General features: G+C 38.4%; 1 protein-coding gene across 1 annotated transcript in view; it reads left to right on the top strand.

Annotated features, from left to right (window-relative positions):
* TRAPPC8 (trafficking protein particle complex subunit 8) overlaps nt 1-26,829 on the top strand; it is a 166,646-nt gene that overhangs the window by 110,233 nt on the left and 29,584 nt on the right. The window contains exons 14-24 of the mRNA XM_075062021.1: nt 823-931; nt 5,394-5,588; nt 5,809-5,939; nt 7,545-7,616; nt 8,089-8,215; nt 10,207-10,364; nt 10,992-11,434; nt 14,676-14,820; nt 17,720-17,816; nt 19,551-19,619; nt 19,757-19,797. Coding sequence (XP_074918122.1) covers nt 823-931; nt 5,394-5,588; nt 5,809-5,939; nt 7,545-7,616; nt 8,089-8,215; nt 10,207-10,364; nt 10,992-11,434; nt 14,676-14,820; nt 17,720-17,816; nt 19,551-19,619; nt 19,757-19,797 — 1,587 coding nt within the window. The remainder of the gene's footprint in view (nt 1-822; nt 932-5,393; nt 5,589-5,808; nt 5,940-7,544; nt 7,617-8,088; nt 8,216-10,206; nt 10,365-10,991; nt 11,435-14,675; nt 14,821-17,719; nt 17,817-19,550; nt 19,620-19,756; nt 19,798-26,829) is intronic.

Genomic DNA, 26,829 nt, shown 5'->3' with positions numbered 1-26,829 from the left:
TGATTCCACCTTAATCTGGATTTTAGAAATATATCATACATACATGCATGGTTCTGTCTTTCCAAAATATCTCTGCACTATAGCAACCTATTTTGAAGGAGCCTTCTTAGAGGCTGTTAGATATTTACTCTTGTCCTACTACCTGCGTAGAGAAGATTAAATTCAGTGAGCTGGATCGTGGTGTCTTTGCGTATGATTAGGATTTTGTAGCTTCTTTGTGACGACAAACTTTTCTTTGTTTAGTAGGAAAGATTAATTTGAGAAATAGTATCTTAATTTAAAATGTAAAAAAGGAGGGAAAGTGCAATAGATTCTTTATTTTAATTAGCAATAATTGGGTATGTGAGCTTACATCTCACAAATAGAGTGCAGTGTAAAGATGGGTATCATTAAAATTACCCAATAATACAGAACCAATGTGTTTTGTTACTAAATATTGAAACAAAGGAGAGAACTTTACAACTTAATGTGTTTATTAGAAGCCTATTGACAAAGTTAAGATTAGAGTGGTGAATTAAAATGCTGATTCTTTTATTTACAAATCTTTTCATCGATTCCCCACTCTTAAAATAGGGAGCTAGGTCCACTCCTTTCATTTCACTGTTTAATTTTTGAGTTTTTAATACTATTTCAACAGTTTAAAGTTTGTGCAAAGAAATGGATTAAGCATAGCATAGATGCAGATCTAATTTTTTTGCTTTTTATCAATGCGTAGCAACTGAACTTGTAAGTTGGTCTCCAGTTTTTGAACATGGATTGTAAAAAGCATTTTTATGTAGGTGCAATGCATTTAAGAAAAAAAATCCCATCTTCTTATTCCAGAATGTAACTCAGCTATCACCCGATGGCCCTTTACCACAACTTCCTTTACCATATATTAACAATTCTGCAACACGAGTATTCTTTGGACATGATCGACGACCAGCAGAAGGTTAGTGAATTTTCAGTGATTGTTTGATGCAACTGTTTTATGATGGACCAAAAGAGAGATGAATAAGGTAACCTACGAGAAACTTCAATGTTTCTTCATCGTAATCAGTCTTTTTCTTTTCCATTCTTTGTTATCTCAGCTTTATATATCTCATAAGTTAGTTTTGTAGGTCAAACTTATTTCTCTTGTTGCTGATTACTAAATTATATTAAATTTCCCTCAAAATCAAGGGAGAACTTAGGGTTTGAAATGCTTTCACCTCCTAAGTTAGGACCTTATCCTTGAGGTACAATCAGTACCCATTTCTAGGGCCTTACCAAATTTACAGTTCATTTTGATCAATTTCATGGTTAGGAGGTTTTAAAATTGGCTAATTTCAGATTTTCAGGTGTTCATATCTGAAATTTCATGGGGGGCCCAACCCAAAAGGTACCCGGAAGTGGGTCTGATCTTCCCCACTCTTCCCTCAGCTGCCATGCAAGGGAAGGACAAGTCCTGTCTCACCTCAGCCCAGCAGGGACTTCTCAGCTAGGAGCTCCCCGGCTAGGGCACTTCCAGTAGCTGGGGGATATTGAACCCACCTCCCCAAGTCTCGTCCAACTGCAGGAATCTCCAGTGCTGGGCAGGGAGCTACCTGCAGCAGGGAGAGACACTCAGAGGTGGATGTGATCTCTCTCACACCCCAGCGCTATGCAACGTAAGGACAAGTCCTATCCCTTCCCAGCCCAGCAGGGACTTGCAGCTAGGAGCCCATCTTAGCTGGGGCACTGCCAGCAGCCAATAAGAGATCAGATTTCGTGGGGAAAGGCTTATTTTATGGTTTGAGACACATTTTTCACGGCCGTGGAATTGGAAGGACTCTACCAATTACTCCCTATTTTGGTTGTTTCTAGTAGCTTGGGAGTAGCTACTGGGTATTCCAATGTGAGTCCATATAAACATCATGAAATGGGTCCTTAAATAATTACACCTTATGGAAACTTGGAAATGAACATGATATATGTTTATTTTTTAAAAGGTATTTACAAATAAAATGAAAAGTTTTGTTACTAATACTTAATCATCTGCTCCTTATTCTCCAGTATGCCCCAACTATTTCCAAGCCAAATAGTTATGTCAGGAGCAGAAGGTTCTGATGCCATCAGAAGCAGAATTAGCAGCTTGGGGAATTTGCCCCAACCAGAGATTTGTATTTCTTTGAGGGCCTTTGTACATTCTGACTTCTGTCTTCAGCTATTCAGTATTACGTATTAATAATAATGTAAGGAAGTAACTAGAGTTATTTCTAAAATGTGTCAAGGAATTCATGAAGGGTAGGTGCACCTTTTTTTTTAATAGAATGCAAATCACTATACATTAATAGGGTGCCTGAAGCATATTTCTCCAGTTCTGTATCCATAATCCTTAAGATATTGGTCCTCTTAGCTCTGATTGCTCAGTCTGTGGGTTCCTTCCTGGGTCCCTTTAAAGTTCTATCTTCAGATCTCCCTTTGCCATCTTATATTCATGGAGCACTTAGATCCTTAACCTTATTGATAAATGTGGGTACAGCAGACAATTACAGGTGATTGTAAGAAATTCCAGAAGGGGTAACCTGCTAAATCAGTTTGTTGGTATACTCTCGGTCTCCCCAGCTGATGACTTCAGGCTTCTGATTGGCTGGAGTGATGGACCTAGAGTTCACAGGAACTGAAAACTCCCGCTGTTTCTTAGACCTCCAGTCAAATTAACCCAGTTAAGTGGCTCTTTTCAGTGACACCAACAAAAGAGATCCCTGGCTGACCCCTTGTATCGTCTTTTTAGTTTCCAAAAGGGCAGGTTGATCTTGCAATGTCCCTCCGAGGCAGTCTGAACACTTCTACATCTGTCTAGTGCCAGGCTTTGTTAGTCTCAGCCAGTGAAATGCTGATCCACCATCATCTGTGATCTTCCGTTCACTGAAAGTATGGAACGGTTGACCAATATGGGGAGACTCTTGAGTGTGGGAGAGAACTTTCCAGGGAGCTGGACTTGGACTGTAGAGGGCAGTCATTCATTAGGCAAGAACACCTATGGATCTAGAAGTTTCAGAAATAATTTGACTTTGCTTTTCTTCAATAAGTTCTGCACATAAAATCATACTTACAAAAGAAGTCCTGGGCAAGATTTTTTTTAATACATGTTACGTATAAAACTCGGCTCTTAGGGGTAGGATTTTCAAAAGTGTCTGAATGACAGTGCAAGTCCCACTGAAACAGTAGCCTTTAACTAGTTGAGCATGTCTACATGCCTTGTCTATACTAGACTTTTAAAACACATTAGCTATGTGTTAACTAACGGTGCTAACATCACACTTTAAATCATAATCTAGGCACGGTCAACAGGCCTGTGGAGTTTATGTATTTGGCAATTAAAGGTGCCATTACTGAAACTTTTTGCCAACCACCACACTGTTACACCAAAAACTGAAGAAAGTTTGAAAGATAAATAAATGCATAATGTCCAAATATTTTTCACTCTTTAGTATACATAACTTTCAAAGGTTAGTAAGTTATGTACATATACTAAGGGAGAACATATTTCCCGTCACTTGAGGGAATTTTAAAGTTTAAATGTTAGGAAGCCTCCATTTAACTAGTTCTAGAGGATTTTCTTTCAGAATTGACTTATTGGCATAAAATTTACAAAAGAGAAGATTTTCCTAGCCTTCTACATAGTGATATAAATTATTTTACTTGATTCTTTTTTGTAAAGAAGTGAAACATGCTTTACGTAGTGGTTTTTGTCTGAACAAAATGTGATGTATTTATAGCAGAGTAGTAATGACTAAATTGTACTGTGTATTTATGATCCTTGGGGGAACTATGTTAAATAGGCTAGGAAGAGAGCACACAGAGACAAATTGAAAAAGATGAGTGAGTGATCTTTCTTAAATGGCTTGGATCCGTATAAAAGTCTTTATGAAAACAACTTTAACTGAGGAAATGTGTAAAAGAAACTGTCTTGATGCTTTTATATATGCTATGTGGTAGTGTTCAGGTGAAATAGTAGTAATGTTAAAGAATAAATTAGCCTGAAAAATAAGAGAATGTAAGGAGATCCAAAAAAGGTCTATATTTTGCAGTAATGTGGAGGAGCGTTAACTTGAGCATGATTTTTATGAATAATTGAATGATCTGTACTAAGTTACTGAGCAAGGATAGAAATATTTATATTTGACAGTTAATAGCAACGATAAAATTATTTTAGTTAACAATGTAATTATGTTTTGGATTAGGTGTTATGTAGCATTCTGAACTTTTAGAAATAATTAAAATTCAGTTATACAAAATTTTATAACCAGAGTATCTTCTTTGTAACAGGATTTATTACAAGCCCATTTTTAGATGCATATAATGAGTAAGAGTATGTGTTGGTCTGGATTGGCATCGAGTGTGTTATTCTGAGAGCCAGTTTGCTTTAGTAAATTTCCAAGAGGTGTAGGTTAGAAGGTACAACACTTGCCAAGGATGACCCTCAGATTTGCTATTGGAATATGTCCCAAATGTTCTGAAAGTGTTTTCTCCTCCCTCTGCTGTTTGTGGTTGAAAGCCTACACATTAATGTGTAAATCTTCTGTGTCCTCCCACCCCCATTAGGTCATCACCAAACCAACTCTGGGAAGCATTAGTGAGATCTTCATAATATAATACTTCCTTGTTTCTTACATGTTTTATTGCCCAATGGAATTCTTTATATAGGCATTAACTGTCATTGGCATTTGAGTTAGCTTCAGTTGAAATGATTTGGGTAGTCAGAATCTCAGAGCTATTGATTCAGGCCCAAGCAACCATTGCTGGATTGGTTACATGCTTCAACTTGTGAAGATTTTCTTCACAATCATAACAGATTTCACATTTTAAAAGTAAAAGCAAAGACTTTGAACAGTTGAGAGTTCTGCCTGCACTATACACTTTGGGAATCATGATCTTAAACTGATTCTGTTTATCTGTGTGCCAAATAGCCAAAATACTTACCTGCCTCCTCAGGTAAAATGTCTGAAGTGTTTTGAGATTCTCAGATAAAGTGCTGAGTGCAAATTAATATATCTTTTTCTGTATTTTAGTGTAGACTTTTAGTCTGTTTTTAGTTTATAAACTGAACTTTTGCTGTTGTAAATTAGTTTAGTTTTTATTCCACTTGCACACTGAAGCATGTGTATTTAAAAAAGATTGTGTGAAACTCTTGAAAATTATATGCACCTATATTTTAAAATCAAATGGCTTGAGAAAATGTGAATATATTTTGTGAGTGTATTGTACTTCACAAGTGCACGTGAGTAAAGTATCTCACGTGACCCACTTGGGAAGTGATATCGAATGAATCAGATATAAAAATTGATTAGGAACCTTGGGCCCCTGGCAAGCTGCCAATACAGCCTTTATGTTATAACTGTTGTGCACCACTCTCTTATGCCACTTAATTTTGATTTATTCTCTATTAGGTGAAAAGCAGGCAGCCACACATATAAGTCTTGATCAGGAATATGATTGTGAATCTTCTCACCAATGGAAGGAGCTTGAAGAACAGGTTGTGGCTGTGGTTAACAAAGGAATAATACCATCAAACTTTCAACCGACGCAGTATTGTTTGAACAGCTATTCAGATAACTCCAAGTTTCCACTTGCTGTAGTAGAAGGTAAATTTATAGCATATGGATTCTTTAAAAATCAGGGGTCTTTAAATGTAATCTGCAGGAAGTTTTCCATTGCTGTCGTGGAACTAACCAAGCTACTTTTTGTAATATGGCTTGTATGAGGTGAATATTGAGTTTCAGATCATATTAGGAATATATAGTCTGTAATCACTTGTTGAAATATGTAGTCCATGTAAAGTACATAATAACTTTTTCTTAATAGAACCAGTAACAGTGGAAGTAGCCTTTAGAAACCCATTGAAGATTCCACTTTTGTTGACTGACTTATCATTGCTTTGGAAATTCCAACCTAAAGATTTCAGTGCAAAGCATAATGGAGCAACAAAAGAGTTGGTGAGTAATTAAGAACATTTAACTGTTGCTGAACTATTTTTTTACAATTTAAACAATTTTATTCTTAAACGTACTCTTCTGTGGCAGAATATTGAGATGTTGCTTTTATTAAAAAGGCATCATTTGTCAGCAAATACCATGAGTTACTACAGTTATTTTCTGCTGTAAATTTATTTTTGGAGGGGGGGTGTCTATTAAAAGCTGGCAAATGCTTTTAAAGGTTTTACACTATTTAATGGTAAATAGTGTAAAAGTTTGAAGCACAGATATTATGTAAAGTATTTCTAATCTCTGATTTTAACAAGATTATTTAAATTACACACCCTTTAAAGTAGCTTGAGTCATCTGTTCTCAGATAGTTGAAGCGTGGCATAACAGCAGCAGGGTGAAACTTTTTATGCATTCTTAACTTTGCATCAATACCTATTTTTTCTTACTACACCTCTACCCCAATATAACGCGACCTGATATAACACGGTAAAGCAACACTCCAGGGTAGGGGCGGCTGTGCGCTACGGCAGATCAAAGTAAGTTCGATATAACACAGTTTCATCTATAACACGGTAAGATTTTTTTGGCTCCTGAGGACAGCGTTATATCGGGGTAGAGGTGTAATTAGGTAGGATCACTTAATCTGCATATTTATAATTAATATCTGCTATGTTTATAATCAAGTAATATAACTCTGTGGCCAGTTGATTCCTTACGTTACATTTCAGTTTGCTTAGATTTTCAGTTCTCATTGGCTTTCTTTTAACATAAATTATTTCATATAGTCTTTTATGTAACATGGGTATTTTCTGATACCTTTCATTATTATTTTAGTAGCTTCATAATCAGCCCCTTTATATTTAAAATAACCTGTACTTATAATGGCACTTTAGATAATGTCTCTTGGCAGAATTTCCTCTTAAAATGACCCTTGTTATTGAAAGAGGTCTGTCATAAAGTTTGTTGTTCTGAAACGTTTAATACATTTCTGTCATATCAAGTTGATTTCCTGTGAAAAGGTGTTGTTTAGACCACTTTCTTAATCTTTCAACTAATTACTGTTTTTTACGTGATACTGTAGTCCCTCAGTATTAATGACTGATTATTTCTAGCCAACCATGGAAAGAAGCAACTTCATACTCGTGGTTTGGCTAACTTTTTCCTTCAGAAAACTCCCTTTTATTTGCTGTGCCTGGGGTACAAGCCTATATAACCTCTGTAATTCTCAATGAAATCCATATTCAGAGCTGATCATCTCACAATATGTGATGAATCTCACATGCACTGTCATGATGTAAACAACAAAATTGGTCTCTGGAATGCTGTTCATTAATGAAGTGGCTCACTAGGCCTGGAAGGTTGATCAGTGCTTTAAAAATTACCTATCTACCTTAAAAGTGGTAATAAAGGGAGTCTGCTAGTGCTGGTCGCATTTCTACAGGTCCCTGTTTATGGTTTCAAATTGTGCATTCTTTTGCTTCTTTGAAGTGCCCTAAAACAACTCACTGTTGCAGGAACTAGTATTTGTAGCAATTTAGTTCAGAGGAACATTGTGAATAAGGAAATAAAAACAGCTCTTCAACCAATTGCCTTTTTCCCTCCCTTCCTTCCTAGGCATGTGGAAATGACATGATAGGAGCTGAAGTAATAGCTGAGTTCTTAATTAATAGCGAAGAGACAAAATTGGTAAGTAGGTAAATGTTTATATTTACACTTTGAATGTACATTATCCAATATTGTATGTTTAGGTACAATTTATTTCTTAGAAATGAAAGACAAGTTTAGATATTCTATCAGACAGAAGGTAGTTCCATTTGGAATAATTTCCTTTTACTGCAGTACTTGGTACATCAGTATTATCTTTTGTTTTTAAGATCTCTAACAGGCTAATTCCAGATTATAAATTTTTCTTTCTGAAGAGATTTTTTTACTATGTGCTTGATGATTTCTCTGCTGATGTGCAAATGAACTATTCTGCAAAAATGTAAATAAAAATCTTGTTAATTGTAACTAACTCAATATCTACACTTTTCTGATTTAAAAGTGCATTATTATATAATGTTGCTATGAATTTTTGTAAAAATGGGACATTGAATATAAAAAACAAGTGGATTTTTTCTTAGTAGCAACAACAACAAAATTTAACATATCTCCACAGGCAAGACTAAAGCTCTTTCCCCATCAAACAGGGGAGCTACATATTCTGGGAGTCGTTTACAATCTTGGCACTATTCAGGGTACTGTGATGATAGATGGGATTGATCCTTCTATTGGATTGCAAGCAGGTAAGGATATGGTATTCCCCTGAGAAATGGCAGAAAATCTTAGTTTGTACCACAGAATAGAACTGAAGTCTGCCAGGTAAACAATGGCAGCTGGTGGTGGTGGAAGGAGCATGTCTAAAGAAAGAGGGACACAAGTGGCAGACTGAAGCAGCACATAGAAAGAGGATGGAAGGGAAGTAGAGGTTTTCTGTTGCCTAAACTACTTTCCCTTCAGCATTTGTATCCTAGGTTTAAGAAAAAAACCAGGAAAATTTAAAAAATCACATCTAAATCAAAACAAATTCACATTTACTATGTTTTGCCTTCTTTAACCTTTGCAACTTTCTTCTTCTCTAGAGTCCCTCTCCATTTACTTGTCTTCTAGCTGTCTCCTCCTATCTCAATGCCGCTTGAGCTTTCATCTTTTCCGCCTGTTTATAATCACCAGCTTTTTTTCCACAGTATTGCTTTGAAAATGTGAACTTCTCAGGCATAGTTTGTTGTCAAGCTATAATTTAATCAGATTTGATATGACATTAAAAATTACTTCAGCCAAGGACTTCTTAAAAGGTTTCAGTTGTCACCCCTTTTTCCTTTCCTAAAACATGCTATTCCTTTGGATACATACTTTGTAAAGAGTAAGCTGGTTAGTGGCTCTTACTTTTTAGTCTTTCAAAACAGAGCTCACTAAATATGGCCATCTATCATGTTTTACACTCCTTTTTACTTTAACCAGTGTGGGTGGACGGTGGTGCATTCTGAACTGCTTTCATAAATTTTTTCATAAATTTTCATTTCAAAATAGGTCTATAACTTTCCTTCTTCTTTCTAAATCATCTTCCAGGAAAGATTTTGTTCTCTATCTTTATATGGAAGTTCAATTAAGGTTAGGAGTGAAAAAAAATATTTTGCTATTTATGCCTGTGTGATTGGTCTCAACCCAGTTCCTGGTTAAGAACTGTCAGAAGACCCATCTAATTGGGTTTCCTGGCATTTCTGCGAGGATAAGAATTAGGTTAAAAATTGAACTGTCTTGTTTTGGTCCTTCCAAAACAGTTGAGGCATGGCTTCTATGCAGGTGCAGATTGCACTGCCAGTGCAATTCCTGTTTCATGAATACTAGTCTCCAAGGGTGCCATTTAATCTGTCATAATTAGGGCCTTACTAAATTCACAGTCCATTTTGGTGAATTTTACAGTCACAGGATTTTAAAGTCATAAATCTCATGATTTCGGATATTTAAATATGAAATTCCACTGTGTTGTAACTGTAGGGGTCCTAACCCAAAAGGGGGATGTGGAGGCATCACAAGATTTATTGTAAGGGGGTTGTGATATTGCCACCCTTACTCTTGCCCTGCAGCTGCCGGCAGTGCTGCCTTCAGAGGTGGGAGCCCAGCTATGAAGGCAGCACCACCGCCAGCAAAAGCGCAGGAGTATGGGGGTGACATGGTATAATATTGCTTTCCAAATTTTTCTGTACTGCTCCCTTCAGAGCTGGGCCCTTAGCTAGCAGCCACCACTCTTCGGATACCCATTGCCACCCTTACTTCTGCACAGCTCCTGGCGGTGCTGCCTTTCAGAACTGGGTGCCTGGCCAGCAGCCGCTGCTTTCCGGCCACCTAGCTCTGAAGGCAGCACTGAAGTAAGAGTGGCAATACTGTGACCCCCCCCTACAATAACCTTGCAGCCTCCCATGACCCCCTTTTGGATCAGGATTGCCAGTTTGAGAAATGCTAATCTCCCCTGTGAAATCTGTATATAATATAGGGTAAAAGTACACAGAAGACCAGATTTCATGGTCCTTGACGTGTTTTTCATGGCTGTGAATTTGGTAGGGCACTATTAATAATCATTATGTTCACACTTAAAATAAAAAATAGTAAATGGTTTTCAAGTATATCTTCTTTTTTAGAAAGCCATGAAATTGAAAGGATTTGAGGCTAAAAAATAACAAGTAGACTATTTTTCTTATGTAACTTCATGGTTTCAAACTGCTGGTTGTTATTTCAGGAAAGTTTGTCTATAATGGGATGTCTGTACGAGGACGACAGGACTTAGAAATTCAGGGCCCTCGACTTAATAATACAAAAGAAGAAAAAACATCCATTAAATATGGCCCAGATCGACGTTTGGATCCTATTATAACTGAGGAAATGCCCTTGTTGGAGGTATTTTGTATTCTCCCCTGCTAATAACTTGAGCACATAATCAAATGTTCAGCTGTATTTTTATAAAACAATAATATTTTTTACTTTTGGTTTAACTTTATTTATAGCATTGCGATCTTTTGACCTAACATCCAAAATGGCAATCTTATAAAGGGGCAGAATATAGTGGTTTATGTAAGTCATTCTTTTATAGCTGTACCAGTTTTTCCAGCTACCAAGTTTGTATCTAATTCAGGTGAAACCTCAGAGTTACAGGTATCATCACAAATTTCTGCCCCTGTTGAAGTATATACACCTCTGCCAGAATTTGAGTTAAGACAACTTTATTAGTAAAAGTTGCAAGAAAAAAAATATATCTGGCAAATTAGCATTTTGTTTTTCCTATCTTCAGTAGCAAAACCTAATTTCCCAAAGTAGGGCCTTATTTCCGGAGTATAAAGGGGGTCAGGGAAAGCAAAAATGAAACAGAAAAATCCCTTCATTTACTAGAGTTCAGTGTGATTCCCTTTACTGTTAAATTTAACATTGACAAATGTAGTTTATAAATATTGTGGTGGCATCAAGTTATTTTCAGAAATCTGTTACTATTAAATTGTTAACCTTATAAATTTTTTCCCCCCATTGCAGGTATTCTTTATAAATTTTCCTACAGGGCTCCTCTGTGGAGAAATCAGAAAAGCATATGTAGAATTTGTGAATGTGAGCAAGTGTCCTCTTACTGCATTGAAGGTTGTATCAAAACATCCAGAATTTTTTACTTTTGGTGGAAATACTGGTGTTCTAACACCACTGAGTCCATCAGCTTCGGAGAACTGTAGTGCTTATAAGACTGTTGTGACAGATTCTACCTCTGTATGCACAGCACTGATGTCATCAGCTTCTTCTGTAAACTTTGGGCTTGGCACAGGAAGTCAGCCAGAAGTGATACACGTCCCACTTCCTGACTCTGTCCTCCTCCCTGGGGCTTCAATCCAGCTGCCAATGTGGTTACATGGACCAGATGAAGAAGGAGTTCATGAAATAAACTTTTTGTTTTACTATGAAAGTATTAAAAAACACTCAAAAATGTGGTAAGATTTTTTTAACTAGCTTTTTCAGACTACATTAGGTTTTACCTAGTAAACTACTTGACACTAAATGTATTTAGGTATGTTAAATACTTCTGGACTCAAGTGCCCTAAAAATGAAAATGATGTCTAATTGGTGTCTAACTTTGCTGTAGTAGTAAAGCAAAGCATAAACATCAATTGCTATATATATTACACTGAACTCGCTGCTTGCTAGATTAACTTTTCTGGTTAAATTATCAAACTGATTGAAAAATTGCTCTGCAAAGTACTACACTCATGAATGAAAGAAATCTCCCTGAACTCTTAGCAAAGGACAATGTACGTGAAGTCAGGCCTTCACCATGGAAGCATGTTTAGTTCTTGATTGTGGGTTGTCTTACTTTCCTAGGGGAAGAGAGTGTGGAGTGGTTGCTATTGGATACTGTAAAAGGGAAACTCTGTCCACATCAGAGCCTCAAGGAAGTTTGCTTTCAGCTCAGAACTTGGCCAGCAGTTCCAACTTATTAATTTCTTCAACCAATAATCAAAAAGAAATAGGCTTTTCACAAAAACAAAGTCACAGTAGTGTCTTTTCACTTTCTTACTCAATATATTTGTTTTGCCACTCATCTGAAGAGAAGGCGGCCTTACCATTTGTGATGTTTTTCTATAACTCTTCTTTTTTTTTTTTTCTTGTTACCACTTACAAAATACCAGCTAATCAGGTTGACATAGGCATGAAGAGTTTGTTCACACTGGAAGAACGACAGGAGACCAAGGATGTGGATTAATTAGGCTGCACCTTTATTTCCTTTTAATAGCTAGGAGTATCCGGAAACAAATTGTACAGTGCAGGGAGGAGGGGGTCAGCTCTCTGCTGTTCAAGATGTAGAGCCGCCAAATCCGCTTCCGCAGCTCCGATAAGGAGTGCTTTCCTTTAAATCCTTTTCCAATCCGTATTACCTGATAACCGTATCCCTTCCTTCCATAGAGAGTTCCTGCATTGGATATCCGCCAGAAGAAGCCACCAACAAAATTCTTGGCTGCCTCCCCACACTCCATTACCCCTCCAGATTCCCAAATATCCACAGATTCCTTCTTCCTTTTTTCCCTTGTAACAGAGGTGAACCACATTTAAATCCAGTGTCCACTCACGAGCTTCCAAAGAGTGTACAAGATGCATCAGCTGGTCCCATAACATGCCCTTCCTTATTGTGCCGTGTTCCTATGGTTCTACAGAGAGACTTATACTGCTTCTCAGGTTCAGTCCCTATCCTGGCTAATACAGTTTACGAGTAGTAGCAGATTGGGGCCGAGTCTTTTGTAAACAGTGTGGTTCTTTAGAGCCTATCAGTTCATCAAGCGTCAGTTGTCCAGACCATGGAGGAGTGAGCCTTCAGGAGACACTAGTGAACCAATACATTCACCTAACATTTTAATTTCTATCTGCTCATAGATCAGAGTGGAGAATTCAGTATTTTCAGTCCCTCTCTTCCTTCTCTGCCTTTCATTTTTTCCCCTTCATAACATATGTCTTGGCTGGTTCTTACAGTTTCAAATCAATGCAGGGATGTTGTTCGTATTCTTGGCTTGCTGCACCTTCTCAACTTCTAGCTTTACCTAGATTAAGTCACTGGGACTTGGGAGATCTGAGTTTTGTTCCCAGTTGTACCAATACTTCCTATGTGACCTTGGACAGCTATGTAGACATTTTCACAGTTCCCCATCTGTAAAGTGAGAATACTTCACTACCTCAAATAGATGTTGAGGATGAATTAATGAGGCTGAGCTACTTGTATATTATAGTGATGTTGTCGATAAAAAGCACCTAGCTACAGTTCAGTTTACCTGTTAAATCTAACAGGAGAAGAGCTCTGTGGAGCTCAAAAGCTTGTCTGTCTCACCAACAGAAGTTGATCTAATAAAAGATATTGCCTCTCCCACCTCATCTCTCTCAAGTCTAATAGAAGTGAGTTCTGTAAACTGGACTGAAGAATTTTGTTGTTTAGCTCCCTATAAATTACCCATCCTACAGGCTTAAGTGGGTTGTGTCCACAGAGCATATAATGTAACTGGATACATACCATAAAATATTGATTGACTTTGCTATGAGCATATTATACTTGTGCTCTGTGAATTTCACAGGCCTCCTGTCATCTTCCAAGTGCAGAGTGTCTCAGTAAAAGGTCTGCAGAACTCACTTTCTGGTGTATTGCAGAATACAGGCAGACCTGCTGACCTTCAGAAAATTGGTCAAGTTGTATCTTTTTGTTAAGTACTTGCTAGCTAGAAAAATATAAAGCTCACAATAGTTGACTTGCTCTTGCACTGCTAACAGGATTAGAAATGAGCCTTTTTTTGCTGGAGTAAGCAGTTTAAGATTCTGGATGCGCACAGGTATCAGATGTTTTTGAATGTGTGGTGCCATTTGTAGTCTTTTTAGACTAAAACCACACTTTAAAGTGGTTGCATACTCAGCATATGTGTGTGACTATAGCTAATTGAAAGTTGTACTTTACAAAATACAGACTGATATATGGGAACTTTGGGCACTAAAGAAATTAACATATTTTGTTTATCAGCACTGAAGTACTCACTAGATCAGGGGTCGGCAACCTTTCAGAAGTGGTATGCTGAGTCTTCATTTATTTACTCTAATAAGGTTTCGCGTGCCAGCAATACATTTTAACATTTTTAGAAAGTCTCTTTCTATAAGTCTATAATATATAACTAAACTATTGTTGTATGTAAAGTGAATAAGGTTTTTAAAATGTTTACGAAGCTTAATTTAAAATTAAATTAAAATGCAGAGCCTCCCAGACCGGTGACCAGGACCTGGGCAGTGTGAGTGCCACTGAAAATCAGCTTGTGTGCCGCCTTTGGCACGTGTGCCATAGGTTGCCTACTCCTGCACTAGATTAACACTTAAAATTTTGGACCAACAGTTATAAACTCCTTCCCCACCCCCGCATATGGCTAGATCTGAACCTGTCAGTGTTATAGTTGTTGTATTTACATTCTCCAAAACCTTGAATCTAATTAGTAGTACAGGTTTTCAGACACCTACAAAGATGTGTCAACTTGCTACATCTTTTATCTTGGTGTGGGAGATGCTATATAGCAAAGGATGTCTTCTCAGCAGGAGCTGGAAACAAATTTATGGCCTGATTATATCTGCCTTTAAATGTAAAAGCATAATTGTTAATGAGAATTTCTCTGATAAACCAGTATTGCAATTTAGAACCTGATGCTTTCTTTCTAGTCATAGAGTATTAAGACACACTGCAGTTATTTGTACCAGCCGATCTTTGAATGTTCGAGCTACTGTCTGTAGAAGTAATGCCCTTGAGGATGAAGGCAAAGGGGACAATATGCTGGTGTTTGTGGATGTGGAAAATATCAATACTGTAAGTTTGTTTAGAAAAGGGGATTTTATTTTGTCTTTATGCTCTTTTACCAAGGTTTACTCTCATGGCTGCATGTTTGGATAGCATATGCTTGGTCTGCTGATAGACAAGTTTCTCTTTAGTGTGCTAATTAAGACAAACTATTGTGCAAAACAGATTTATTATAAACATGAAGTTCTAAGTGAAACTTGCTCAATAAAATGCATTGAAACAATTTAGGACTCTTCAACTACAAGTGGAATTTCACTAAATCAAAGTTCAGTGTAGACAAGTTCCACTGTAATTCCTCCCTCCCCCCAAATATGCTTTAGGAACTGTGATAGGTGTCAGTTTTTATTTGACTTGAAAGGGTGTACACTGTAAGTTGCATTTGAAGCATTCTTGATGCCCATCAGTTGCAAGTATGGATAACTAGCTCTGAATGCCTTTCATTCTATCACACAAGTTTTGTTGCTAGCTGCAAAAGAAAAAATTATTCAGTTCAACATTATGAACTTGGAATCTGAGTCTTTGACTCTTGCTTACACCTACTAGCCAAACTCTCAATCTGGTAGGTCCCCCTAATTGAAATAATTGGTGCTGCTGGTACAGTAGCTTGGCATGATCTGTAGCGCTGGTTCGCAATCTTTCCACACTACACCCAAAACCCCACATGTACTTTCTTGTTACAAGCCAAGGTTTAGAGATTGGGTCATGATAAGAAATGGCAGATTTTTTTTTTGTGTAAGGCTCTGTCATAGTAGGTCTGTTATATGGGCACTTGTAAGTGTGCTTCTCACTGACCACATAGCATTTAACTCTTGTTCACTGGAACACCGGTTCTGATGCTGTGCTGGTATTAGTTATAAAGAGAGAGGGGGGCAGCAGGTGGAAGGAGTCTGGGGTAGCTGTTAGTTTGCACTGTACCCTTACAGGGTCCTAGGGCTTGCAGTATTTTGCTGCTTTATTCCTCCTCAACCAGCTGAATACAACCCAGGGTATGAACCAATTGCGGGTTGCGTTCTATTCATTGTGAAATCCTGATTTTAGGAATCAATAAGTGCCTTTTTTGCTTTGCTTTTTAAAAGATGTACTGCCAGCAAGATATAAACTATTGTAAACTAATATTCAATATAGTGTTTAAATTCGAACAATGTAGTGGGGGAGAGGCTTATTACTTTGAGGCCAGCTGTGTAATCTGACAGAGTTCTTCTGGTAATGTAGTGTCGCCAGTGTAGCCTATGATAGGCTGCCACAGCAGAGCGGGCTGGAAGACAAGAGCAAAGAGAAATGTTCAGTAGTTCTCTAACCTGGCTGTGGGAGGGAATTCCACATGTAATGCTAAATTTAGTGAGCTTTTCACTATTACCTTCGGCTCATTAAACCTATTAATATTGTAACTTGAATATTTCTTAATTTGTAATTATATATGGGTATATTTGGGTAGCACTAGAAATTGATACTGTTAGGTAACTTTAAAAAACAGATTAAACATCACAACATTCCTTTGAAGGAGAGAGAGATTTTTATACTGATAAAGTGAGGCAGAAAGGTTAAATGACTTGTCTAAAGGTTTTTAAGGAGTTTGTCGGGTACAACTAGAAACCAGGCTCCTCACTGCCATTTCTGAGTTCAGACCACTAGACCATTCCATTTCACTAGAAATTATTGGCATAGCCTATAGTGGAATTATGCATATTTAAGAGTTTCCATGCTCCAGCAAGGTGAAGCTACAGTGTCTGCACTAAACTGCAGAATAATATAACTGAATCCCTACCAATGAATTTTTAAACAGTTGGGTGCTAATTGAATCACTGAACTGAGCCAGTATTTCAGTAGTTCTCTAACTTTTGTACTGGTGACCCCTTCCACATAGCAAGCCTCTGAGTGCGACCCCCCCCCCCCTTATATATAAAAAAGTGTTTTTAATTTATTTAACACCATTATAAATGCTGGAGGCAAAGTGGGGCTTGGGGTGGAGACTGACAGGTTGCAATGCCTCATGTAATAACCTCGTGACTCCCTGAGGGGTCCCGACCCCCAGTTTGAGTACCCCTGCAATATTTGATATGCACAGGCACATTGTGTTGCTGAGGGCGTGTGTAAGGCAGGAATTCTGACATCTGTAGGCTTCCATAGCTCCAAATAAAACATTTTTAATTAGTGTTTTAGATGTAACTGAATTGTGCAGAATGTTTTTATCATTCTTGGAAATGTTAAGAAAAACAGGAGTTATTAGGCAACATTAAGTCTTAAAGTTGATTTAAAACATTTTGTCCTTCTGGCCCACCTGATTTGGCATATTTACCTAAGTAATTTTAGACAGTGATATGGATAGAGTCAAAGTGTCCTAGTGGATAGAAAACTGGACTGAGAATCGGAAGGCCTTGGTTCTATTCAAACTCTGCTGCTGTCCTGCTGTGGGAAACTTCCTCTCCATGCCTCTGTTTCTCTTCCATCCTTTCTCTTGACTGATTATGTAATGTAAAGGCTCTTCAGGGCGGGAACTTTCTTGTTGTCTTTGTACAATGCCTAGCACAAAGGGACTCCAATCTGTTGTGGCCTCTGGATATACACCTCTACCCCGATATAACGCGACCCAGTATAATACGAATTCTGATATAACGTGGTAAAGCACTGCTCGGAGGGGGCCCACGGGGCTGTGCACTCCGGCGGATCAAAGCAAGTTTGATGTAATATGATTTCACCTATAATGTGGTAAGATTTTTTTTGGCTCCCGAGGGCAGTGTTATATCTGGGTAGAGGTGTACCTGTATTACAAATAATATGGATTGGGGCTTTCCTAAAGATGCCAAATCTCCTAGATTTTGAAATAGGGCTGTTCATTTATAGAATAAAAATTTGCTCCTTTTGTCAGTTGGTTTAGATTGGCACAATTAACTTTCTGATTTTTATTTAGAGTGAAGCTGGTGTTAAAGAATTTCATATAGTACAAGTATCAAGTAACAGCAAACACTGGAAGTTACAGAAAGCTGTAAATTGCTTTGAAGACAAAGGTTTGTATTTGTATCAAGTATAAGTTAGTCACTGTTGTGTTTGGCAAAGGACAGTTAATCTTATGCAAGAAAGCATCAAATTATACTATTTAAATCTACTTATATTTTCTCTTGTCGTCTTTTAATAAATTTCTTGTAATTCTGTTTTTTACCATTTCAGAAACTAATTTGTCATTATCATTAAGATACATTTCTGCTCTACCAATAAACTAGAAATCCATCTATATAATGAGAGTTCAGCCTAACTGTTTGGATTGGTTGACTAGTGGAGTTCACTTCTCAGTTTCTGCTGATTTCCATCTGCCTTGATTCCTCTGTTATGTTACATCTGTTTATTTTTATAGCGGTAGAATGATACTTAATTTATTTGCAAAAAGAAAGAGGAGTACTTGTGGCACCTTAGAGACTAACAAATTTATTTGAGATTAAGCTTTTGTGGGGTAAAATTTCACTTCATCAGATGCATGAAGCGGAAAATACAGTAGGAAGGGGGGTGTGTGTGTGTGTACATACACACACACACACACACACACACACACACAGAGAACATGAAACAATGGGTGTTACCATGCACACTATAAGGAGAGGGATCAGTTAAGACGAGCTATTACCAGCAGGAGAGAGAGTGGTAATCAAAATGGCCCATTTCCAACAGTTGACAAGAAGGTGTGAGGAACTGTGGGGGCGGGGGGGGGGAATAAACATGGAGAAAGTTATACTTTGTCTAATGAGCCACCTACTCCCAGTCTTTATTCAAGCCTAATTTATTAGTGTCCAATTTTCAAATTAATTCCAATTCAGCAGTCTCTCATTGGAGTCTGTTTTTGAAGTTTTTGTTGTTGTGGTATTGTGACTTTTAGATCTGTAATCCATTGACCAGGGAGACTGAAGTGTTCTCCAACTGGTTTTTGAATGTTGTAATTCTTGACGTCTGATTTGTGTCCATTTATTCTTTTATGTAGAGACTGTCCGATTTGGGCAATGTAGATGACAAAGGGGCATTGCTGGCACATGATGACATATATCACATTGGTAGATGTGCAGGTGAACGAGCCTCTGAAAGTGTGGCAGATGTGATTTAGATCCTATGGTGGTGTCCCCTGAATAAATTTGTGGACAGTATTTTCCACTGCATGCATCTAATGAAGTAGGTTTTAGCCCAGGAAAGCTTATGCTCAAATTTTCGTCTCTACAAGTACTCCTGTTCTTTTTGCAGATACAGACTAACACGGCTGCTACTCTGAAACTTATTTGGTTATTCGGTTTTCTATTTCCAAACACTTGGGCTTTCTGTTGCACCAGAATTGATGGCCAGACCAGTCAGACACTACTATGCTGTAATTGTTTCCTTTCCCATACCTGCTCCTTCTTTCTCTATTCCAACACGTTCTACTCCAAGTTAGAAATAATTGGAGGTGCAAATGGGAGTCTTTCGTTCACTGACTCATATTATCTGTATACCAGATAATTATAGCAAGATGGATTCCTTGTATATGTTAGCAAATAAGATATAGAATCCAGGTTAAGTAAATTCTATTATAGTCAGTTTTTGAGACAAGTAACTTGTACAATATTGGTTCATGAGCAGTTTCTAAATACTTAGTCTCCTATATGCATCAGGCTTACAGATTGCAAAGACTGGTTTTGGGAGGTCCTCAGGTGCTACTGTGGTGGAGACCATATAAGTATCTAGGTCAATGGGAAATACAATTTTTTTCAACATCTTTCTTTCAGATTATAAGCTTGCCAGTAGAGAGAGAGGAAAGCTATGCTTTAAAGCAGTAAGATGCAAAAACTCTGGAGGTAGGTTCATTTAACTTTATTGGATGTTGGGTTTGGGTGGGATTTTCAAAAGTGTTTGTAACTTCCGTGAAACTTAAGTGGTCATGTTGTGACTTGCATGCAGATGAAGTGACACTTCCTCTCTTTCTGTCCTTTAGAAAATTACACATTTGCAGATGTTGTCTTTGGAAATGAGCAGGTATGTAAGTTGATACAACTTAATACTTTGTCAGTATTATTTCAGTGTTAAATACCTGTCTTGTGCATATGACCCAATCAAAACCTTTATTGCCCAAGAAGTACCTCCGTATGTGGCATACAATGATCTTTTGCACTTCATGTTTGTGCTAGTATTTTAAAAACACAAATTCTTGTACCCTGAAGTCTTTCTCCTTGCTTCCTCAGTGTTCATAGATGTAATAAACAATATGAACATAGACAATATGGGAGCATGATCCAATGGATAGAGTCATGGATAATCTGAAGACCTAGATTCTATTTCTGGCCCTGGCACCGAGCAATTCACTTCACCTCTTTCCCTTCCTACCTTTTGTTTTTTCTGTTTAGATCATAAGCAGTTCAGTACCTAGGATAGGGAGACCCTAATCTGTTGTGGCCTCTAGATGTTACTGTAATAGAAGTAATAAAAATAACTATTAAATTTGTTGATGGTTTTTAACATTTGTTCTGTTCTCACATGTTGTAAAAAGTATGTGGAGGTGAGGGAAGGAGGGGTTCCACGAGTGTCTCAATGAATTCCAGATATGCTGGTTGTGTTGCAAGTAGATCTCTTGCCTAAGTGCCAGTCCTACGAATTCCACCTATCACCAAAAAGTCAATCTGTGTTTTTTGTCTTGTGCATAATCACTAATAATAAAGACTTCACAGTCAGACATACCTGTGCAACTTTTTGTTTTCAATGGGGTTGTGTAGGTATATTTGGAAGAATCCATATTCTTTCATAGCCATTGAATGCTTATAGCAGAGGGGAGAGTGGAGTGGGGGGTGGGCGGAGGAACTGTGACTAAAGTAGCCCTCTGACTCTGAATGCAAATGGAGAGTTTGTCTGTTGAGTTAAAGCTGCTAGTTTTATGTATTTACAATATGGTATTGTCTAGATGATGATTGGGGCTTGCTATGTTAGGTGCAATACAGAGAAGGTAATGTCTGTCTTCAAAATCACTTTTCAGCATAGACTTATGCTTCAAATGTGATCACTATACCTAAATTTTTGAACAGTTGTGCCTTCTTACATTTTTTTTACTAGCTTGTATACCTGACACTTCCCCAAGTTGAGATTTCACGGATATTGCTTGTTAGATGCAAAAATACCCTGTGATTGTGTGTGTGTGTGTGTGTGTGTGTGTGTGTGTAACATTGGTTTAATCTTGCTTTCAATTCACAGTATATCTGACCTATTCTGTGTCTGATTTTACTGAGCTAAGAGTGTATCTGATGCCTTCAGTCAAATTGACCATAGACAAGCCTAATTTGCTCCTATTGAAGTTGGTGGAGGTCTTGATGATGACTTCAGTAGAAACAAGATTGAACACTGATGCAAAGCTTTAGAGTATCTTTGTGTCAAAACCAGTAATAGTTCATACTGAGACTTCATAGAGCAGTTAATATTTGCATGTGTATATAAAAAAAAAGATTTGTTTGATTTTGTATGTAGTTGAAAGACAGTACATTATATAGAAGTAACTATAAATGTGACTTTAAACTTTGAGATGAGAGCACTGGCAGACATAGAGTTGTTCTTTTGTGCTTTCATATGATCACCAGTGGAGATACTCATAAAGCACCTTTGCTTTTTTTTCTTTGCTTACATATTATAATGCCAGTTAGTAATTTTCTCTGCCCAGCAGATAACACCCAGCTTAATCTGTATCACCTGATCCTGAAAGTAGCACTTTCTCTTGGTGTTCGCTAATTTAGTTGATCATCTTTGATTGCATCTGAACACAGACAAAACAAGATGCTCATTTTTATCTTGAAATAAGGGTTAGACAGTTTCTCTGCATTTTAATATTTTCAGCTGAACTGTTACAGAGAAAATTGAGTTTTCTCTGTGAAAACACGCTGATATATTTTTAAAAATTTTTTATTCTGAAGAATATGGGTAGGCTTGGCTTTCATCTATAGCAAACTGGTCCAGTTCAATGGCATTTTTGTAGGTTTAAATTACTTAATCATAAGACTTAAACTATTAAGACTCTCTCAATCAAATATTTCACAATCAAATAACGTAGGGCTTGCAGTGCATATTCTGGAACAGAATTTTGTACCATTTACTTGTCATTCACAGCAGGTAAAACACAAGCATCTAATTGTATTTACAATCTTAGATATCAGTTATTCTGCAATAATAAGTAAAAAATTAAGTTAACATTTAGTCAGTGCTCAATGTATAGATGAGCATTCATGGAAGACAAGTGCATGCACTTAAATTGTCGCTTTTTAGAAATTTTGGCAAACTAATGCTACTATCCCAGGTACGCTAGAAAGGAAAATAAGTTCAAAACTGCACAAGATACAGATTCTGCATCGCCTCTAAGTTTTGTGCAGATTCATGTGACATTATGTGAACTAGCTTAAATATTTACCATATGATTATAAACTTCGTCTTATTGTCAATGCACTCTTCCACAAACCCTGCTAAGGATGGGATCTGGGGGTGCATAAAGATGAGTGACTGGTGAAGGCTGTAGGTTGGGTGCTGGATAGGAGCTGTCTGGGGGAGAACTTATAACTGTACCACCTAGGAATTCTAGTCATGGAGTAGGACCCCATTGTGCTAGGTGGTTCACTGACAGTCCATGCCCCTGAAAGTTTACAATCCAAGTACACCTCTACCCTGATATAACATGACCTGAAATAACATGAATTCGGATATAACACGGTAAAGCAGCGCTCCGATGGGGATGGGGCTCTCACTCTGGTGGATCAAAGCAAGTTCGATATAACGTGGTTTCACCTATAGTGTGATAAGATTTTTTGGCTTCCGAGAACAGCGTTATATCGGGGTAGAGGGGTATATAATAAGAGATAACAGATGATTATAGACAAATGGAGTACAAGGAAACAATGAGACAGTATTGTCAGTGATAGTGGTCTGAGTACACGAGCAGTCTTACCATTGTCAAGCTTTTGTTAGTGTATCTTGGCAAGGGGAAGGTTTTTTCAAAGAGGGATTTGAAGGAGATAATGAGATGGTTTTGCACATGTTTATGGGAAGTACCTTGCGAGCATGAGGGGGAGCATGGGAGAAACATGAAGGTTCTTATTTGAAAATTTAGCAAATGAATGGTTGGCAGCATGGTCCGACTAGTTGACCTTGATAGTGAATGAGATATGATACATGGAGTGGGGATAAGTTGTATAGAGCTTTAAAAGTGAAGACAAGCAACTGTTGGATGCGATAGAGAAAAGGGGAGCCAGTGGAGGGGTGACATGAACAAAGTAACATGCAAGGAGAATTATCTTTGCAGAAGCATTGAATAGATATCCTTGGGACAAGATTGCGCTTGTCCAGGCCAGAGAACAGAGTGTTGCTGTGACTGAGATGTGAAATGAGACCCTGGATAGGGATTTTAGCTGGATGGATGGAGAGGAAAGGCATATCTTAAGTCTTATCATAGAATCATAGAATATCAGGGTTGGAAGGGACCTCAGGAGGTCTAGTCCAACCCCTGCTCAAAGCAGGACCAATCCTCAATTCCCCCCCTCCATCCCTAAATGGCCCCCTCAAGGATTGAGCTCATAACTCTGCGTTTAGGAGGCCAATGCTCAAACCACTGAGCTATCACTCCCCTGCAGAAAGAATTAGCAAGAGTTAGACATAATGTGAAAGTCATATCCTAAAGAGAGATCAGAGCCTAAGGTGAGGCAAGATTATGTATCTGAGTGACAAGCAGAAGTATTGGGCTAGGGGAGAGGGCAACAACAGAAGGTTGTTAAGGCTGGCGAGTTACTGGGGGAGTTTTGTGACTCTGCCCCAAGGGACACCTTGAGGGAGAAGACGGGGACAGCTGGGAGTGGGGGGAAATTGTGAAAGAGGGATTTGATGGGGAGTAGTTGGGGAGAGGGGTATCTGGGAGGTAGCTGTGGAAGGACTCTGTTGGAGGATTTCAGAGGCTAGTGGATGTAAGTGTCTGATAAGCTATCTCGATGCTGGCTGGGGAGGGGAGAGCCTGGGACCAGTTTGGGATTCCAATAATTTTCTGGCACTGCTTTGTTATACCCTTCCAGGCTACTCTCCCCTGGACTCTCTGTGAAGGAGGGGAGGGGAAGGAGGCCACAGGGCAGAGGCTGCTTACTCAACTGGCACTATAGTGACTTCTTTTGGCCATGAGCCACAATTGCAACTCGCTTGCAATATAGCTCACTGCACAGATGTGACAGGGTTGTGTTTAAATGTGTCTGTCACAGATCCATGGCACTTTGTAGCCCTGATGTTGGTGGTATGAATGGTACTGTTTGAACTTATTTGTAAGGAATTTATGAAAATACAGTAATGCTGGGATATTTTCGCAATCAGAAAAACACAAAATTGCTTTTAGCTAACTGTTTGTGGAAGGCAGTAGATCTTAATCAGAATGAATTGGTCCAAGTCATTACTTTTTAAAAGGGCATCACTTCCAACATTTTTGTGTTCTACATTGTTTTTCTGAGCCTCAAATTCCTGATGGTTGGGCTTGCTCCACGCTGCTCAGCTTAGCAGATCCAATCAGTGGCTGAAGATTTTAACTGTTCTTGCTGGTCATGCCAGTTTCCTGTGGACTAGAGTTCTCTTCTGTGTGAGACACAGCATGTCACGTGTTCAGGTTCCTTTGTATTTACCTGAATGGCTGAAGTCTCATGAGACGGAGCCCAAAATGCCCCAAATGCGAAGCCTTGCTAATTTCCCCGATTTTAGCACTGATCTGCTTAGTATGCAGGTATTTAGAGTTCTCTGAAAGGTGGCTTTTCTGTCAAATTCTCCTGTGTCTGCCTTGCTATCATGCACCAAATGACATGCTATAAAATTCAGGAGACTGACCATTCCCACCAGATCGGAACTATGCCTTGTCCCAGCATGAACTTGGGTGGCTGAGTGGCAATAGAATTGCAGGTACATCTGATCACCACAATGGAGTAGGGGGATGAGGAGGTATGAGCAGCAGTAAGATAGTCTCTGTGATATTTACTCAATTGTTAGTGTATCTTGTCCATTGTAGGTGCAGGTTTAAATGGTAGTCTTTAATCCAGGCTTTCAGTTATATGAATACAGGTGTTAAGTGTAAAAATCCTGGGCAGTTTCATAAAGTAAGGCCTCCAAAAATGACAGGGCTGTATTTATTCTGTCTGTGTTTCAAATTTAGTATAGTCCCTGAGTGTCATCGGTCTCCTTTACAGGAAAACATTCTAGAAAGACCATTCTCCCATAGACCATTACTTCCCCAAGCCCAGGGTTGATCATTCCTCTTCCATGGTGTGAGTAATCTGCCAATACACAACAGCTAACAGCTTTGCACAAGGTAATATAGTTTGGTCATTTTGACAGACCTCTGAAGGATAGGGATGAAGAAGTAGGAAGACATGCCAAATATTGCCACCACCTTCTTGTCAAGTCTTCTCCCAAGAACAGATTCCTTAGCTGCTACTTTATTCTGTGAGATTTGGTTGAAAAAGTTCTGGAGTAAGTGATGGATCCTAGTTATATATACACCGCTACCTTGACATAACGCCACTCGATATAACACAAATTTGGATATAAAGCGGTAAAGCAGTGCTCAGAGGGGTAGGGCTGCACACTCCGGTGGATCAAAGCAAGTTCAGTATAACACGGTTTCACCTATAACGTGGTAAGATTTTTTTTTGGCTCCCAAGGACAGTGTTATATCGAGGTAGAGGTATATATATCTATATATGTAGATATATATACATAACTAGGATCTGTCTGTCTAACAACTTAAGGTTTGCCTCATAATGACCTAGACCAGGGTATTGGCAATTGTCTCCATCAAACTTCAAGTCTTAATTTGGGTATCGTTAAGGGCAATGAAAGTGGCTTTCTTGGTTAAATTTATTGGGCCTGGAGAATGAAATTCGAGGTGTTGTTACCCCATATATAGACTTTGCAGCCTTAATATTTTTAATGGTGTTTTGGTTTTTTTTAAGTTTGCTATTTTAAACACGTAGGAAGTTCTGTCCTGATTTAATCTTGGGAACCATAGTATTGCTATCACCAAGAGCTCAAAAATGAGTCTGGCCTAAAAAAAAAAAAAAATCAGGAGGCCCAATTTTTTGTGGTGGTTTTGCTTCTGGTTTTCAAGTTTTCAGTGTGCACTCGGGACACATTTTTAAACTCTTCTCTAACCATGAGGGCTTAATGTTTTTTTAAATGAAAGTTGAGATTTCGTATAGTCAGGACTACAGGATTGGGAAACCTTAAGGAAAACATCAAATGCAACATTTTAACCATATTGATGCCCTCAAGAGTCGTCAGCAGTGCTGGAACCTTTAGCCCTATAGCACAGACCTGTCCCTCTTGAGCAACGAAGTAACAAATAGCAGTAGCTAGTAGTTTGTCTTTCTCTGTATTAGTGTTCCTCAACTTTTTTTCAACCAGGTTGCTGCCTTCCTTAACTGTGTCACGGAGGTCCATGGGCTGGCCATTGAGAAACACAGTTCTATATGGACCAGCCGCTAGAGAGGAATGAGATCTAGATTTTACCAGTGGGTTTCACGGTGATTTGCAGGAGAGTCTCTAGTCTCAGTTCTGGTGTCTGGCCCCCAGGAAACAATTGCAGTGTCCTGCTTAGCTCCTGCTGCCCAGACACTGAGCCTGCTCATTCATTCTGGGAGGATTATATGTGCACAGTCTAGTCACCACATAGAAGATCTGTGAGGATGGGGCATGTTCATTGCTGATCGAGTCTTTGGAGAAATTAGCTGCTAAACTCTAACAAACCTCTAATGAGCACGAGTGAACTGTGATATTCAGGCTTATAACTTGGCCAGATTTTCCTGGGGATAGCGAACAGCACATCCTTGTCAAAAATCATGTTTTGCTCCAAATCATAGGAGTGCTAGAGCTTCCCATAAAAATGGCTGAAATAATGTAATAAGGGTAAAATATGGGTATGCATGAAAATAAGAGGTGTTCTTAATTCTGGTTAGCTAACTAGAGTTGGTTAACTTGAGGTAAAAGCCTAGTGAAGACAGAACAGTTGTAATGTTTACATGA

This window comes from Chelonoidis abingdonii, chromosome 2, assembly GCF_003597395.2.
Source record: "Chelonoidis abingdonii isolate Lonesome George chromosome 2, CheloAbing_2.0, whole genome shotgun sequence".
Lineage (NCBI taxonomy): Eukaryota > Metazoa > Chordata > Testudines > Testudinidae > Chelonoidis > Chelonoidis abingdonii.
Note: the sequence above shows the minus strand (reverse complement) of the source record. Positions and strands in the feature narration are given on the sequence as shown.